At 44.1% G+C, this 16,982-nt stretch overlaps 1 protein-coding gene across 14 annotated transcripts in view; it reads left to right on the forward strand.

Moving 5' to 3' along the window:
* Positions 1-16,982, forward strand: part of Ppfibp2 (PPFIB scaffold protein 2) — a 148,655-nt gene that overhangs the window by 18,674 nt on the left and 112,999 nt on the right. For 9 of the 14 annotated variants that reach the window (XM_076846803.2, XM_076846810.2, XM_076846808.2 and 6 more), the window contains exons 2-3: positions 9,256-9,309; positions 9,914-10,012. The exons of 3 other annotated variants lie outside the window; for them this stretch is intronic. Coding sequence is in view for 1 of the 11 variants with exons in the window: in XM_076846811.2 (XP_076702926.1) it covers positions 16,878-16,957 (80 nt within the window). In the remaining 10 variants the exon portion in view is untranslated. Of the gene's footprint in view, positions 1-9,255; positions 9,310-9,913; positions 10,013-16,842; positions 16,958-16,982 lie in introns of all 14 variants that reach the window. 2 more of the 14 variants (XM_076846811.2, XM_076846805.2) reach the window with 2 other exon arrangements.

The raw sequence follows: 16,982 nt of genomic DNA on the forward strand, positions 1-16,982 counted from the left end.
CTTCCAAGTTTTAGTTTTACAATTATTGAAAAATAGGACCAGGAATCAGAGGGATATCAAGATATCAGGTTTATATCTAATAAAGTTGTTTACAGAATATGACCCATTGAGTCCTCAGTATATCCCTTTGCTGAATTAACACAGCCACCTCTAGTAGGGACTTAGATGAATGCAAGTCTCCTCCTGGGGCAGGCCACCTCCCTTATCAAGGTGGCTTAGAGAGAGAAAGAAGGATGGGGCTGAGTTGCACATGCTTGATCGTTTCTCCCATTCTCACCAATTACATACTTATTTGCTCCCAGGGGAGGAAGTTCTGGAAAGAGAGGATGTCAGTGTCCTCTCATTGGATATCCTATGGCCACTTGAAGCAGAAACAGAATAAAGGTGTGAGCACATGTTATAAGTCTCAGCATTGGTTCATTTGGCAGGCAGAGGTGGGAATGCTGTTGGGAAAAATTGTCTGGGCACTGAAAAATAAGTGTTGATGGACAGACTGGAGAGGGGGTCTTTTGGCTGACGGGACAGCATGAGAAAGCATAATGCTGTCCATGGCTGGAGTATCAGGGACTCAGAATGTGGCAGGAGGTAGCTGGACTTGGTGAGGAAGTGCTGTATAACCTCAGAGTCAGACTGCCTGAGTTCAAATCCTATCTCTGCTGCTTCCTGGATGTGTGATTTTGGCCCAAGTTGACCAACTCTATGAGCTTCACTTTCCTTTTCTGTGAAGTTTGGATATAAGAGTTATGAATGTTGAGATATGAGCTACATATAAACATTTAGCTCAGTGTAGAGAGAATGCTTAACAAGTGTCAGCCGTTATTAATACCTTCATGAGTCCAGGACAGTTGGAGGTTGGCTCTGATCTAGATGCACCTTATGAGTTTGGACTGCTCTGGGAAAGGCCAGGTATGCTCAGGTGAGTGGAGGCCCTGCAGTGCTCAGGTTCTGAATATGTGAATGTAGGCTGAGCAGCAAGAACAGGAAGAATGTGGTGGTGAAGACCTTGTCTGCAGAGAGAACCATGGAGACTGGATGCTGTTTGAGGGGAGGGGTCACAGGTAAGTGCAGGCTGCTGTATAGTTCAAGGAGGAACCTAGAGGGCGCTTTGTTCCAGATAGCAAATGAAGTAACTGTCTCACTGATGTGATGCCAAGAAAAGCAGTCCAGTCTACATGGATAGACTGCTATCTAAATGATTTACTTTCTGAACTCATTTAAATGTCTCAGTTATCATTTCAGATAGATACTATTTCTATCTCATCCAGGAGGAACCTGAGACACAAAGGTTATTCTTGCCCAGGACACATAGTGTCAGAATCAGGGTTCTCACCCAGGGAGTCTGTACTTTTAACTCTGCCTAGACTGCCTTTCTAGGAAATAAGAACAGGAACAGCTCCATAGGTGACAAGGCAGCTTCAGTGAGTGAAAAACTCGCTGCAGTGGGAATTAGGGGGAGTGGAAGGTGAACAGTGGCTCGTGAATCCAAGGAGAAACATGGCATAGTAGCTGGGGGTGTAGGATCATAGGGAGCAGAGGCTTTAACATTAGTGTGGATTGAGAGGAAGGAGCAGGACAAGGCAAGAAATGCAGATTTAACTTACAGGGCATAATTTAGATGGACTCATTGATGATTTATCAGTGGGTCAAAGGGAGGAGGGACAACTTTTTCACATGATGGATGGGAGGACTGAAGTGGAGAAGAGGGGAATCCAGGGTTTCCATTTATCATCAAAGAAAGATACATGCTAGTAGACTGCGAGGGAGTCTGACAGGAAGGAGATAAAATGTCTTGGGTATTTAAGTGTTTGGGAGCAGAAGAGACACAGGAATCTGATTCCCCAGGCAGAGGGACAGTGAGAGTAAGTTGTGATCAGAGAAGCAGAATGCACCCAGCAGCAAGTTCAGTGTAAGCTGGCGGTGGCTAGGGAGAGGCAAAGTTTGAGGTGAGAACAGCCTGCTGACTGCTGGGCATAGGGCTACAGGGGGCCTCCATATGGTCCAGAACAAGGGAGTGGGGAAAGAGAAAGTCAAGTCAAAGAGAGCCTGGGAGGTGCCGGCAGGGACCTGAGGTGGGCAGGAGAGAGAGTGGCTGTCATCACCTGCTTCTACTTGGAAGGGGACGTCCAGAGAGCTCTGTGCACTCCGCTGAGAAGAATCCTGACTCCTTGCATCCTTTCATGTTATTGCTGGGAAGAGTAGGTGGCTTCTAGGTGCTCTCTTCAGAGGTGCCATTGTCTGGTGTTGGGCGGGGGGCAAGTTCTCTAGGTGAGTAGAAGTGAATGACTCTGCCCAAGCTGGTCCCAGCTTCACCTGCTGTCACTTTCCTTGCTCCCTGGCCACAGGGCTATATCTTTAAGATGAAGTCTTTTCGCAGGGATTGTTACTGGTTTTTTTTTTTTTTTTGGTAATGGGGATTGGACCCAGGGGCACTTTATTATTGAGCCACATCCCCAGCCCTTTTCTTTCTTTCTTTCTTTCTTTCTTTCTTTCTTTCTTTCTTTCTTTCTTTCTTCTCCTCCTCCTCCTCCTCCTCCTCCTCCTCCTCCTCCTCCACCACCGCCGCCGCCGCAGCAGTCCGACTGCAGCAAAATAATCAGGGGGGAGGGGGTGACGAACAACTTGTGTACATTGATACAGCAGGAGTGGGAGCCGTTTTTTGTAGGAGAGGAGGGGTATTTATACATTCCATACAGCTTATCTAATTAACATAAACTAGATACAGCAGTCAACCAATAAGGAATCTCCACACTTAATGGCTCCCTGGGTTACTTCACAAACCACTCCCTCTGGCAAAATGCCAGGCGCCATCCTGACTTGTTTACAGACTCTAACAATTCCCCCTTTTGTTTAATTTAAATAACGACCATGGTGGTTTTTACACAAACACCACAAATAATCTGCTACAAGCAGAAAGGGAGGATACAAAATGCCACAATACCAAGCCAATTGATGGCTCCATGCAAGAAGCCCTTGGAAAAATTATACCAGCAATGACACTGGTAGCAAAGATACAGTTACAATTTGTTGTAGATTACAGTTTGTTGTCTCAGTCCAGGTAAAGCAGTGTCTCAACAGATTAACTCACAGTCCAGGTAAATCACTGTCTAGGTAAGTTCACAGTCCAGGTAAGTTCTGCAGGCAGCTAGCCTAAGCTGTAGCAGCAGAAACAGCAACAGCTCCAAAGTCTCGTCCCTTTCTTAGCCAAAGTTTCGTCCAGTTTTCAGCAACACTGGAAATTCTTTCACCCTCACGGGCACTGGGATGAAGGCAGGAATTCCAGATGGCTAAAGAAAATCCTGTAGCATTCCACTAAGAAAACAACCTTCTGAACAATTTAGTACATCATCTCAAGGTTTTGTACATTTGAAATAAGCCGTAATAGTGCTCATTACTCATTAGCTTCCAGGTGTGGGAGAACCATTGTAGTTACTGGCCTTGGAAATGATCAAACTTCAGGGACTCGCCGCCTGCAGCATCCTGGGCAGCCCCAGATGACCCTGGGGAGAGAGTGTTCCGGACTCAAACTGCCACTGGGCACAGGGAGCAAGAGCCTGCGAGACTGTGCCTCCGGGTCAGGTTTGGATTTGGGCTCTCGCAGTGGCGTCCCACTCCCTGGGTCGGGTGTGGGGAAGAGCCTGCTGCCACCGCTTGGAAAGCCCTTGCTGCGCCATGACTGGCTCGCGCACGTGGCAGCCACTGCTCCGATTTATGCACCCTCCGGTAACGAAAAGTATTTAGTAATAGCCTTTACTGCAACTTTTTTCCTGATAATCCTTCCTCCTCTGAACTTTCTTCTTTCTGACTAGAGTTCCTGGGCTTCTGTCAACCTGCCCTAATTGCTCTTGGTTCCATTGGGGTGCCTTCTTCCCTTAGTAATTTACTTCTCACCCCTTCCATATTTTCATCACAAAGACAATACAATACACCAAGACAAAACAAGACACAAACATACTGTATCAATCTTCTCCATTCTCTCAAAATGGCCATTTTTCCTCTTGCCCTATCTGTCTAGAGACGAGCAGATTTGCTCCCGTCCTATCTATGGACGGGCAGCTTTTTTTCTCATCACTTACCCCGTAGTGTCCCGGGGCTCCCCGTACGGGCCACCATCTGCCGCAGTCCGGCTGCAGTAAAATAATCGGGGGTGGGGTGGGGGTGGGTGGGTGATGAACAACTTGTGTACATTGATACAGCAGGAGTGGGAGCCGTTTTTTTGTAGGACAGGAGGGGTATTTATACATTCCACACAACTTATCTAATTAACATAAACTAGATACAGCAGTCAACCAATAAGGAATCTCCACACTTAATGGCTCCCTAGGTTACTTCACAAACCACTCCCTCTGGCAAAATGCCAGGCGCCATCCTGACTTGTTTACATACTCTAATACTCCTTTTCCTTCTTCATTTTGAGACAGGTTCTTGCTAAGTTGCTTAGAGTCTTACTAAACTGCTGAGGTTGGGATCCTTCTGCCTCAGGCTCCTGAGTCACTGGGATTACTAATGGACACCACCATGTCTGGTGGGACTGTTGCCTCCTGTAGGAGGCAAGAAACTTGCTATGAACTTTCAGAGTAGGTAGTGTTTACAGGCAGGTAGAAGTTGTCTGGTCATGAGGTAGTTTGCCATCATTTTGATGCATTGTGAAGAGCCATGTAGCTAGGGAACAGGTAGCTAGCTCTCAAAGTAAGTGGGTTGTTGGTTCTGCCCTGGTCCTTCACGTCTCAGCCTTGGAGTCACACTCTCATTTACATTTACTTCTCAGACGCACTCAGAAAGCTCACAGAAGGAAAAGAACCTTCTATCTCAAGTTCTCTAAGTGGCTATAGTGGGTCCTGCTCTGGTGAGGACACATGCAGATGAACTTGTCCACAGTATGAAAGGGCAGACTGATGGGGGCCTTGGTGATATTCTGTTCCCTGGACACTGCCTGGCTCCCCATCTCACTCTTTCCAAAGGCACACATCCTGGCCTTGCCACTTCCCACCTTCCCACATACACACTCCAAGTCCCTTTCCTTTTGGAGTACTTGCATTATATGTCTTCTGAGATCTGCTCAGACCATCCTGGGGGAAGGCCCGTGGCCTTGGCCATATGGATTGTTGTGTCCTCTTTGCTACAATTAGCCCTTGATTTGAAGAAAAGAACCAGTTTGGGGAATGGGGGCAGGATAGAATATCAAAAGCAGAAATAGGCACAAACAAGAGGAAGGTTAAGCAGACATTTCAAAGTATTAAGCAGGGACACTGGAAGAAACAATGTCAGCTTCTCACTGTTCTTCTAGCCCCGAGGTCAGATGTGCTGTTGGTGTGAGCCATCAGAACCTCACACTCGCCCGCTTCCTGGCCAAACCCTGCTCCTCCTTTTGGGCTGAGCTTGGCTGGCAGCATCTCATGCTCATGGATTTGGGGTGGTGTTTCTCTTAAGTAGCTTGCCATTTCAGGTAGGAGGGAGATACTGCTCCTGTTTCTGAGACTATGGGATAGTGAGACTGGAAGTTTGGCCTCTTGGCACCTGGAGGTGAGGTCCCAGTGACTTGTGTTTCTTTGTGGTCTTTAGAGGAGGCTGTTCAGCTTTGTGGCTGATTGCCCTGCTGTTGCTATGTGTTGTTGAAAAAGCTGTTCAGCACCGTGGAACCTTGTTTAAAGGACTGTGGTTTGGTGAGAAGGGCTTGAGCATTTGGCTAAGTGTTTAAGTGGAAGCATCTGGGTTGGGCTGTGCCAAAGGAGGCTGGTGGTGGGGCAGGGACATGTGATCAAAGTTGGGCTGGGTTTTAAATGCAAGATCCAGAAAGCAAAAGGAATCTTTCCAGCGTGTTTGGTAGAGCTGGACTATAGCACAAATATTCTTAGGGATCTCTTGGATCTCCCCCAGTAGGGAGTGGCTGGTAATGCCTAGTTCGTACAACTCACTAACCTGGTACAGCAGGAAAAAGATGCTAAACAAGAAATACTTCTTTAGACCCTGACACTACCTTGCACTGCCAGCCTGCACCCAGGTTTATGGCTCTTTCAGCAATTCTGACAGATCTCAGCCTCCCCACTTCGGTTAACTGACTTACTAATCAGACCAGCCTGATGTGGGATATTTAAGTGGGATTGTGAAGCTATGTATATGAAAAATGTATTTTGATATTATAAAGCCTTAAGCCAGTTTATTATTAGGAGTTACTGATACTGTGATTAGGTGAAACAATCTTGTTCACCTTCAATTTTTTTTGGCATTCTTTAATTTTATCCTGTTCAGCTTTTCTTGGCCTAATTAAGCTACTGTTATTCTGACAAAAGAAATCAAAATTTCTCCTCTTAATTCTGATTGTACAGCATCTCTCTGTACATCTCACTGTATATCTCACTGGGCCCGGCTCCCTCTGTTCTCAAGGAAAGGTAAAACTGTGGCCTTGTTTTTGGGTCATGACACAAAGTCAGTGGCTCTGCCTTGCTCTGAGTGGCTTTCTTCTCAGGCCCAGTGTGCGTACTTCTCCTTTCTGTCAAGCCTTTTCTGGGCTGACTGGACATGACTTCTAGATTGTGCTAAATATTGTTCAGGCCTCAAGGCCCTTGATTTAGACTTTGGCCCCTGGTAGAATGTGGATGACTTGAGCTGATACCCTTGGGATCCTCTCCAGTGCAGACCTGGGACTTTTCTTCCTTTCATTTCTCCCCTTTGGAGTGGGAATGTCTATCCTACACCCATTCCATCACTGTATTTTGGAAGCAGGTGACTTACTTCACAGGCTTATAGATGAAGAGAATTTTGCTCCATGAGCCTCCAGCTGCCTCCCACAGGCATTGTTTGGTTCTGTTCATTCGTTTAGCATAGATGAGCTAAACTCTGGGGTCAGAGACATGGCCCTTCCCTTGAGGATCTCACCACTGAGACAAGAGTCTCACACATTATATGGCTAGTGCTCTGGAGTAGTCTGTTGTAGAGATGGGAGAGAGTCCCTGGAGAGGATGATTGAGCCTCAAAAGAGGAATGGGAGTTGAGCAGGGGGAAGGAGGGTCTTGGACTCAAACATTATCTACTTGAGGAAGTCCTGAAAGCAGGGACAGGCTGGTAACATTAGCTTGGTTATTGCTCAGGGTGGAGCCAGATATATCCAGCAGAATCATTCCCGCTGTGGCTATGATCCCCCACTCCAGGTTTGAATCGATACAGTCCCACAATGTGTATGCTTTTCCTTGCACCTTACAAGTAGGGAAAATGAGGCTCATTTATGTTAAGGAACTTGTCAAGGGCACAGGTGGTCGAGGGCAGGATGTGGTCCAAATGTGGTCTAACTACAGAGCCACACTCATCACCAGCCCATGGCTCCTTACCTTCCTCTGTAGATACCTAGGCCTCTGACTCTGAGTCCTGGGTGATAAGAAGATTGTGAAGTGTTGTGAAAACCTTGGTGAGATTCATGAAATAGACCCATTCTCCTGGCAGCAGGGACTAGTATGAGTGCTGTGTGAAGTACAGCTGGAGGCAAAAAGGCCAGTTAGAAAGTCATAGTAGTCATTATGATGAGAAATGACTGCAGGGCAGGTGAGAAAGAGGGGAAACATCTGAGAGGGGGTGAGGAAGGAGACTTTACTAGACTTGGTGACCCACTGGGTATGGGTAATGAAAGGGGAGACTCAGGGATCCCAGGTTTCTGATTTGGTGACCATTTTGGCATCACTAAGATGGGTTGGGGAGTGTTTGGGGGAGATGATCTGTTGGTGAGTGAAGGAGGTGTAAGGGAGACCTGTTGCCACCTCCCTCCAGCTCCCACTGTCTATCTGCCAGTAGTTAGTTCAAACTGACAATAAATCAGTTTATCAATAAATCTATAAACATTTATTTAGGATTTACAGAGATCCTGGAACCTAGCAGGGCTACAGGGGAGGTGGCTGTGCATGGTTGCCATCATCTCTTTCCTGCAGGATGAAAGAGACAAGGAGATAACATTTAGGTGGGTAAGATAGAGCTTGGTTTCCTGGATGAATTGGCTTAATGGAAAGATGGGAGTTTAGCAGAGAAAGCTGCTGGCATGGACATAAAAACCAGAGAGCCAGTTAACTAACAATTAGGGTCAGTTCATTAATGACAAAGCATTTGGTTGGGATGAGGAGAATTCTGCCAAGAGATAATAGAAGCTAAATTTGTAACCAAATGATGAAAATCCATAAATTCAATTCTGACTGGTGGCCAACCATGACACTTTCTAAGCAGAAGAGTGCTTGGTGCAGGGATCAACTTTTATTGGTGTCAGAATTACTTGAAGAGTTCAGTGAACTATGAAGGCCAGGCTCTCTTCTACTTATCTGTGCTTCATTAGGTCTCCTAGTGATCCGATAAACAGGTTGTTTTATTTTCCCAGTTTATTTTTTTCCTAAATAAGTGCATTATAATTGTACATAATGGTGGGATTTTTTTGTTACATATTCATGCACATGATATAACAGTGTAATTTGACCATTATCGTTCTCCAGTATTTCCTCTTTCCCTCCCCAAATAACCGAAGTTTGAGGACCACCGAGATTTATGAGTCTGAGTACAGGTTGAGTGGAGAAGGCTGCTTGGAGGGAGGCCACTAATTAGGTGGCTATTGCAGTCCTCTGGATTGAGGTAATACAGAGACAGGGCTGTGGGAGCCAGTGAGGCCACCACAAGCAGGAGTCTAGAGAGCTGTTCTGCCATCTTACTCAGCAGCAGCAGCACCCATAACTGCATCTCTGTCTGGAACCCTTCGTTTGGCTCTGGCATCTTTCACTTTTCTTTGCTGTTCCTCTTCAGTCTCCTTGGTAAATAAGATCCTCTTTTTCCTGATAGCTATGTATTAGAGTGTTCCAGAGAGTCCTAGGCATTCTTCTTTTTTAATTTATATATGTTTTAAGTCACTTCATGAAATTGCTTTAAATACCTTCTTTATTCAGATGGCTCTCAAATTTATATCTCCAGCACAGACTTCTTTTTGAGCCTCAGAATATATTCCCAAATGGCACTCAGGGTATCTTTTCCAGGTGTCCTTAGGCATCCTATGTTGGGCATTTTGAAACCAATGTGCTATTTTACCCTGACATGCTCCCTTGTCACTCTTGATCTCTCAGGGACTCAGGCCAAAAACTTTGTAGTCGTGTTCAACTTCTCTCTCACATGTCTGTGTTCAACCTATCAGTGACTCTTACTGGCTTTTCCCTCCAATAGATCAGTATTAGAACATGTCTTATAATTATTTTGGTCCAAGCTACTATCTTTTTTTGCCTGTCTTTCCTGTGTTCACAGCTTCATTCCTGCAGTCTGTTTTCCAGGCAGCAGTCAGAACAACCATTTTAAAAGGTAAGTTAGATCATGTCACAGTGTGCTCAAAGCCCTCCAATGGGTTCCTGTCTCAGCAAAGTGGAAGAAAGACAAGAAGAGTGTGCATTCTCCAGCAAGTTGCTTAATTAGTTTTCCCATTTATAATAGAAAATAATCATATCTTTATGATGATGCAACTGGCATGTGAGGATTAAGTGAGATAATGTTGAATAAGTCCTTAGCAGGTAGCTAACAAAAACCTGCCCAATGTAAGGTAAAGAGGAGAACTGAGCACACCTTAATTAAATGTTAATATTGTGCCACACTATGTGTATTATCTCCTGGTGTTTTTGATTGTTTTGTTTTATTTTATTTTAGTATTAGAGATGAAATCCAGGGCTTTGGGCAGATTAGACAAGTATTCTACCATTAAACTATATCAACAGCCTTATTTGTTTTAATTTGATCACTAGTACATAGCCACACAATTTAAGGAGTCGATGATTATAAATGATTTCTTAACGCAGCTATCTCTCCACCTATGCACCCCATTGTCTTCCTCAGATGTAGCCACTTAAAATTCTTTTAGTATTTTTATCTGTATCTCTTAAAATGTATGTTTTCCTTCTTTATTTATTTTTAGTTGTCATTATCCAGTGACTTATAATTTTCTTATAAGTCCAGAAGGTGAGAATTCAACTCAGAAGAGCTTAGAAATCCAGTTTTTCCTTCTCACCCGCAGGTGCGTTTCCATCCGTTCCATTCTGTTAATGCAGTTTCAGTGAGATCAGTACGTGGTGTTTTATCATAAGGATATGATTACTCTTGGTTTCTGTGTAGTTCTTTTGTTATTTGTGTGGTTTGTTTTCTTATCATTGAATCAAACAATTCTTCACCAATTATACAGATCTTGTAGATATTTAGGTGCATCAGAAGTTCTGCCAATTTCACTTTACTGAAGAAACCTCTTTCTGAGCTTCAGGACTGGCCCTCCTTTTATGCTTATTGTATCACTGTTACCCTGGCATCTCCCTTATGTCTCCTTTCTCATGCTCTGTGTCCTTGTGGTTTATGTTTTTCAAAATAAACTCTTCTATACTTGTTGAGTGGGTAGCTAAATTAGATGTTTGGGTTCAATCTGATATATTTACATGAGGTCTCCTTGACTTTTGCCTATAATAATAAGATTTGTTTTAACTGATTTTATAGATGACATGTTGACATTCAGAGAAGTTAAATAAGTTGTGTGAGGACTCACAGAATGATGTGGCAAAGCCCATATTTTAACCCAAGTCTGGCTATACAACCTATGTTCTTGATTGTTATAAGTTGATATGGAATGTGTTTAAGGATTCAGACATTGCCAGCAATTTCCTTCATTTTTCTCCTCTTCCTTAACACTCAAATAACTTCTTGTTCTTATTATCCCAAAGAGATATGTCTCTTATATTTTTTTATTTATTTTTACTTCTGGTACCAGGAATTGAACCCAGGGCCACTTAACCACTGAGCCCCAGCCCCTGCTTTCTTTTATTTTTATTTTGAGAGAGGGTCTCACTAAATTGAATAGGGCCTTGCTAAATTACTGAGGCTGGCCTCAAACTTGAGATCCTCCTGTTTCAGCCTCCTGAGTCACTGGGATTACAGGGGTGGGCCACCACACTTGGTTCTTAATTCCTTTTAGAGGCTATCTCCCAAGCTTAAGGATAGCAAAAGGTGTTTCTTAAAATAACCACTAAAGAACAGCTATGGTTTATGGGAGGCCTTTAAATTATGGAGGAAAGACTTATAGTTTCTTGTGATATGCTGCTACTTCTTTATCTTCTGTTGGCCATTTGGGGAAAGGGAAGGATATGAGATGAAGCCAAGTTCTGTGGTGGGTCCCTGATTGAGGATCTTTCCCTGCACCTTGCCTTCGATGAGGGTTGCTGGTTGCAGCTGCTGAGGAGTCAGGTCCCGGCTCTGGCTCAGCTGTTTCCAGATACAGGATTGTCAGGGACTCCCAGGTCTGTTCTCCTATTCATCACTCCACCCAGGATGCGTGAGCCTAACTCAAACAACAATTACAACCCCAATCACTTTTATTGAGAGAAAAAAAATAGAAAGTAGAATGGAAGCTTGTGACTCAGTGGAAGCTTGTGATCAGTAAGGTTTACTTGTCCCAGGCATATGTTGCCCAGTTATTCCTATTTTTGGTTCCTTTTGCTAAATGTTAAAGTAGTTAATATAGTATATGAATCACTGTTTGCATCAGAGCATATCAGATGATGGATGGCAAATTATGACTCCCTTACTGGTCCTGCACCTTAATCATCTTAAGGTGCTAAGTTGGCCTTTATGTGGTACAATTCATGTGGCCATGAGATCCATCATCACATATTGCTACTCTACGACATGACTGTTTGATTGGCTGGTTTTACAGCTAGAGAGGCATTTTCTCTCTGACCAGTAGCAAAGAGGAGGGTAATGTCTTATCTTAGTGGGAGCTGTAGCCTTAGTCACTCATAGACAGGAAGATGACAGCATGCATAGAGCCTGAGAATGAAGGGAGGGATGAATGGTGAATGGACCACACCTTTGCTTAAACAACATACCTTTCCTTATATCTGTGGCCAGGGATGAGCCCATTTCTTGGCATAAGAAGTACACCTGCTCACTAGGGACAAATGCAGGGCTGTGTTAAGTGTTCAGAGAGATGATAACTGCTTTTGTATAACAACAGCTTTCACTGTGTCAAGCATGTTAAGATCAATGTCCTTCTTTATCCTGCTCCTCTCCTTCCTGGGCTGATTGGTACCCCTCTTTAGAGTCTTTATTATTCTGTTATCTGTTCTTTGTCAGGCCTTGGATAGCTGTGACAGCTGTCCTTTCATTGGTAGGGAAAATGAGTTAAGTTCCTACTATTAACTTTTGACATCACCTTGATTTCACTTGTCTCTAGATTTTGATGTGGCTTCTGGCTCTCTTTCTTAGCCCCTTTGGATTGGTGCCTCTTTTGGATGCTCCCTCTGGCTTCTGAACCTTACTTCCATCTAGAAGACCTCTTGGCATATTGCCTGTTGAACTTTGCACACATAAGCCCCAATTTCCAATGAACTCAGCTCCTGGAGGAGATATGTGTCTTTGTGGGGAGGAACAGGCATGGAAGATGCAGAACACACTATTTGTTGTCACATGACACGTTTGCCTCTGAGACTTGTGATATTGTGCTATAATAAGAAATAAAATATTTGATCTTTTTCCTGGCTCCTAGCATAGAGCTCCTAAAATCCTTGCATGGGGGTGAGAGAAGCACCTTCTGTTATTTATACAAGCCCCTTTCAACCATACCTGAGTTTATGCTAATGAGATGACTCCTAAAGGATGGGGACTGATTCCCAGAGGAACCATCCATGATTAGAGGGTTAGAAATTCAGCCCTAGCTCTAATCCTTTACCCTTCATCTTGGGGTTGAGGAAAGGGTTTGGAAATTGAGTTCAATTACCAATGATTGAATGAATAATGACAATCAATCATGCCTGTATAATGAAATGTCCATGTGAAATCCTAAGTTTGGAGAATCTCCAGGTTGATGAACCCATAAAGGTGCTGTGAGTGAACTCTAGAGAAGGCACCAAAACTCTACCTGATTCTATTCCCCTACATCTTGCCAAATACATCTTTTCCATTTGGCTGTCACTGAGTTGTATTCTTTATAATAAACATAAGTAAAATGTTTTCCTGACTTCTGTGAGCTATTCTAACAAATTATTCAATCTGAGGAAGGGGTTTGGGAATCCCTGATTTATAGCTGGTCAGTCAAAAGGGAAGCCTGGAGTTTTGATTGGCATCTAGAGTAGGGATAGTCTTGTGGGATTGAGCCCTCAACTTGTGGGATCTTATGCTAACTTCAAGTAGTGTCAGAATTGAATTGAATTGTAGGGGGCTGGGGATACAGCTCAGTTGGTAGAGTCCTTGCCTCAAATGCACAAAGCTCTGGGTTCCAAAAAAAAAAAAAAAAAAAAAAAAGAAATGAATTGTAGGACACCAGTTGGAGTCCTACAGACAATTTAGAAATTGCTTGGTGTAGAAAAAAAAACCCATGTTTGGTGTCAGTGGTGCTGTAAGAATACAACACTATTGTTGTTTTTCAATTTTTTCTTTAAACTTCCTTTCTTAAGGGAAGGGATTGCCCCATCATGTGTTCTTTGCTGATGGGAACTCTAACCTAGACAGTAGGGAAGAAAACCACTATTAGCTGCCAGACTGGGAATGGCTAGTGACGTCATGGCTTCCCTGATCCAGTAAGATTGTGTTCACAGATGGGGGCAGGAGGCCTTACACCTATGCTACATTCAGCCCTTCCATATCTGATGCCTACCTCATAGCAGCACTGCGCCAGGGCAGGCAGGGACTCCTTCTTATCTAGGTATTCTGCTCTCACCTCAGACCCAGCAGGTCTAGAGCTGAGCTCATCAGCTCTGCTCCAAGAAGGTTCCCCAATCTCACTGTCCCAGCTCCTGAACTGTGACTAGGATAACTTTGACTCATGCCCCACTCAGGCCAGCTCCCACGAGTTCACCCAGTTTTGTTTGCCAAGTATAAACTCATCACTGGGCAGAGGGCCCATGTTCTTTTGAGGCTCCTCTGTTGCAGGGGGTCATATTTTGGGACCTTGGGCAGTACCTCCTAACTGCCCTCCCAATTTTCACCCTGATACTGAGGCCCCAAATGGGCCAGTCACAGCTCATCCATGGGCCCAGTCTGTTGAAATATGAGATCTTTCTTTAAAAATCTTTGTAGTACTTCCATCTGAGATCACTTAATTTGTTATGCACTGGTATCCAGACCCCTGAAAGGAGTGGTTGTGGTTCCCAAGCTCCTCTTATTATTGCCCTTGTCCTGCTTATGAGAATTCTGTGGAAGGTTTTGACTCATCTTGAGTGGCTGGATGGTCCTTTATAACGTCAACTGTTTTGACCTTAGCCAGCTCCATCCTGCCCTTGCATGCTTCCCTGTCTTTCATGTACTGCCCTGTCTGGAATAGCATTCTCCTTATCTTCTGAGAAAACACCTACTCATCCTCCAAGATTCAGGGAAACTGCATACTTACATTTAAAAGCACACCTAAAAGTGTGTCATAATTATTTGTTCATATTTCTATCTTCTCTGCTCGACTCTGTGGTCCATGGGAACAGGTACAAGACCTGATTTATCAGTATTCCCCCAGTGCCCAGGCCACTTTAGGAGATGTTGGTTGCATGGATTCATCCATTTATTCACAGGTATTTATTCATAAACTTCCTTGTGCCAGGCATAATGCTAGATACTGAGAATAGGGGAAAATAAGGCAGACAGGGTCCCCCTGCCTTCAGGTGGAAGCAAGAAAAAAGAATTTGGAATTACTGTGCTTCACAAGGCTGCTTTAGATTAGGGGTGTCTGGGGAGGCCTCTCTCAGAAGATACTTTGGAGTTGAGACCTGAAGAATAAGAATAGTCAGCCCTAACCCTGTGGAGAGCTGAGGAGTGAGTTCAGGGCAGAGAGGATGGCAGGTGTCCACTTACAGAAAGGACATTTTCTTGGTGTGTTTGTGAGCCCTCAGGAGAAAATGCTGCTGAAGCATGAGAAGCCTGAGGAGAAGATGTGAGATTGGGCCGGCCAGACTCTGTGGTGACTTTTTGGTAGATCACAGTAAGGATTTTGGATTTTTTTCAGAAGAGCAGTGGGACGTTTTTGGAAGGAAGTATTTCAAACTTTTAATGTTATGGCTGAACAAGAGGGAATCTGCTGATGCCATTTCTGCTACTCCTCCTTTTCCTGCAGCCTCTTCTTACATCCCAACTCAAGCTTGCTTCCCTTCCCATCCCAGATTTACATACTGTGTTACTCTGGAACAGTTGGAGCTGCTCTTCTCACTTCACAATACTTCTGGTCTTTGTTTCAGTCTTGTCTGGCTCCTTCCAGGAACCTGAGGTGTCAGTAGGACTCCCCACCCCCTGTGGGAACTCCCATTGTCATTCTCTTAAGCTAACTGTGTACTAGTTCTGTCCTGAGGCCTAATGGCTATTGCTTTTGAGTCTTCCTTGGTCTTTGTCCCTGTGAATCACTGCCCTGCCTCTCCATGTGCAGAATGGCTGTCCTCCTTTGCCAGGATCAAGCAAATCAGAGGCTTGAGCTTATCAGGGTTCAAGATGACACATATATGAGCTCCACAGTTTCCAAAGGGTTCTCTCTCCCTGGGCCATATCCTTTTAGTTAAAGTCTAACTTTGTGAGCTGTTTTGACAAAAATATGTCCTGAGGTTATCTCGTCACTTAAAAAACAAAGAATAACAATAGCTAACTAATTTTGAGCACTTATTTTGTGCAAAGGAATGTGCTTAGTGCTCACTATGAAGCCTTAATGATTAATTAATCATGACTCAATTCTGTGAATTAGGTTTTGTTATCCCCATTTTACAGATAAGGAAATTTAGGCTCAGAGATTACACAGTAAGTGGTAGAGCAAGGTATGGGCTCTGGCCATAACTCTAGTGCCTATGAACTCAACTGCTACTGTCTGGTACAGTCCAGCATGGTTCCATGTGGTTCTGAAATCCTTATTTATACCATCTCCAGAGCTACTTTCATGTAGAGCCCACTTTCTTCTCTTCATTCCAAAGGTCCAACTTCACAGGGAAAACTAGGAGAGATGCCCAGAACCATCCATTTCCTGGCCTGTGCATGTGTGAGAGCCACATCTCTGTTTTTCAAAGCACTGATGCCATTAGGCATACTCATGGATTTTGCTGAATGAGCAAACAAAGACTCCTGCTCCAGTTGACAGACATGAGCTAAGTCTCTTAGAATTACAAATGCTGTTATAAGATCTTCCCTGATACTCAGGAAACAAGAAAAATGAGATGAGGCTGCAAGAAGACAGTTGAACTCTAAGAAGCAGAGTTGTTCAGAGATGGCCCTGTCATTACTTATTAAGCTCTTAAAGGGGAAATACAGCCTCAGGAAAGTGGCTGTTCCATGTATCCTCGGAGATGTTCCTCACCCCCAATAGGGTGAAATTCTAAACCTTGAATAGTGCTGGATAGGGTGCATCTAAGATGGTCAGACACAGTATTCCTGGGACAGTGTTCTTTTCATATCATTGTACCTTTGGCCTTCCTAGGCAGGACATGCTAGCCCATTTGGAGAAGGGAAAGTGGAACTTGAGTCCTCTTACCTGAATCATACCCATCCAAGGAAAGCCTTGCAGGGGTGAGGCAAATGCAGCTGTAAGACAGTGGAACCTTCCCCAGTGGTGGTTAGTGCTTCTGCAGCTTGGAGCTATCAGTATGGAGAGGTAACAGTTGGGTCTTGCTGCTTCTGGTGACTCTGGAGAGCCCTAGTGACTTTTCATTATAGAAGTAAATGGTGGCTGGGGATGTGGCTCAAGTGGTAGCGCGCTTGCCTGGCATGCATGCGGCCCAGGTTCGATCCTCAGCACCACATACAAACAAAGATGTTGTGTCTGCCGATAACTAAAAAATAAATATTAAAAAAAATCTCTCTCTATATATATCTTTCTATCTCTCTTGCTCTCTCTTAAAAAAAAAAAAGAAGAAGAAGTAAATGGGATCATGTGCTAAAGATTCATGGACAAAAAGCACTTGTGCCAGGAGGGGAAGACCATAGAGATGTCAGAAATTATACTTCAGCTACTGGAATTCTTAATGTAAATGCACGGTGTGATAATGAAT

Source organism: Callospermophilus lateralis, chromosome 2 (assembly GCF_048772815.1).
Source record: "Callospermophilus lateralis isolate mCalLat2 chromosome 2, mCalLat2.hap1, whole genome shotgun sequence".
NCBI lineage: Eukaryota > Metazoa > Chordata > Mammalia > Rodentia > Sciuridae > Callospermophilus > Callospermophilus lateralis.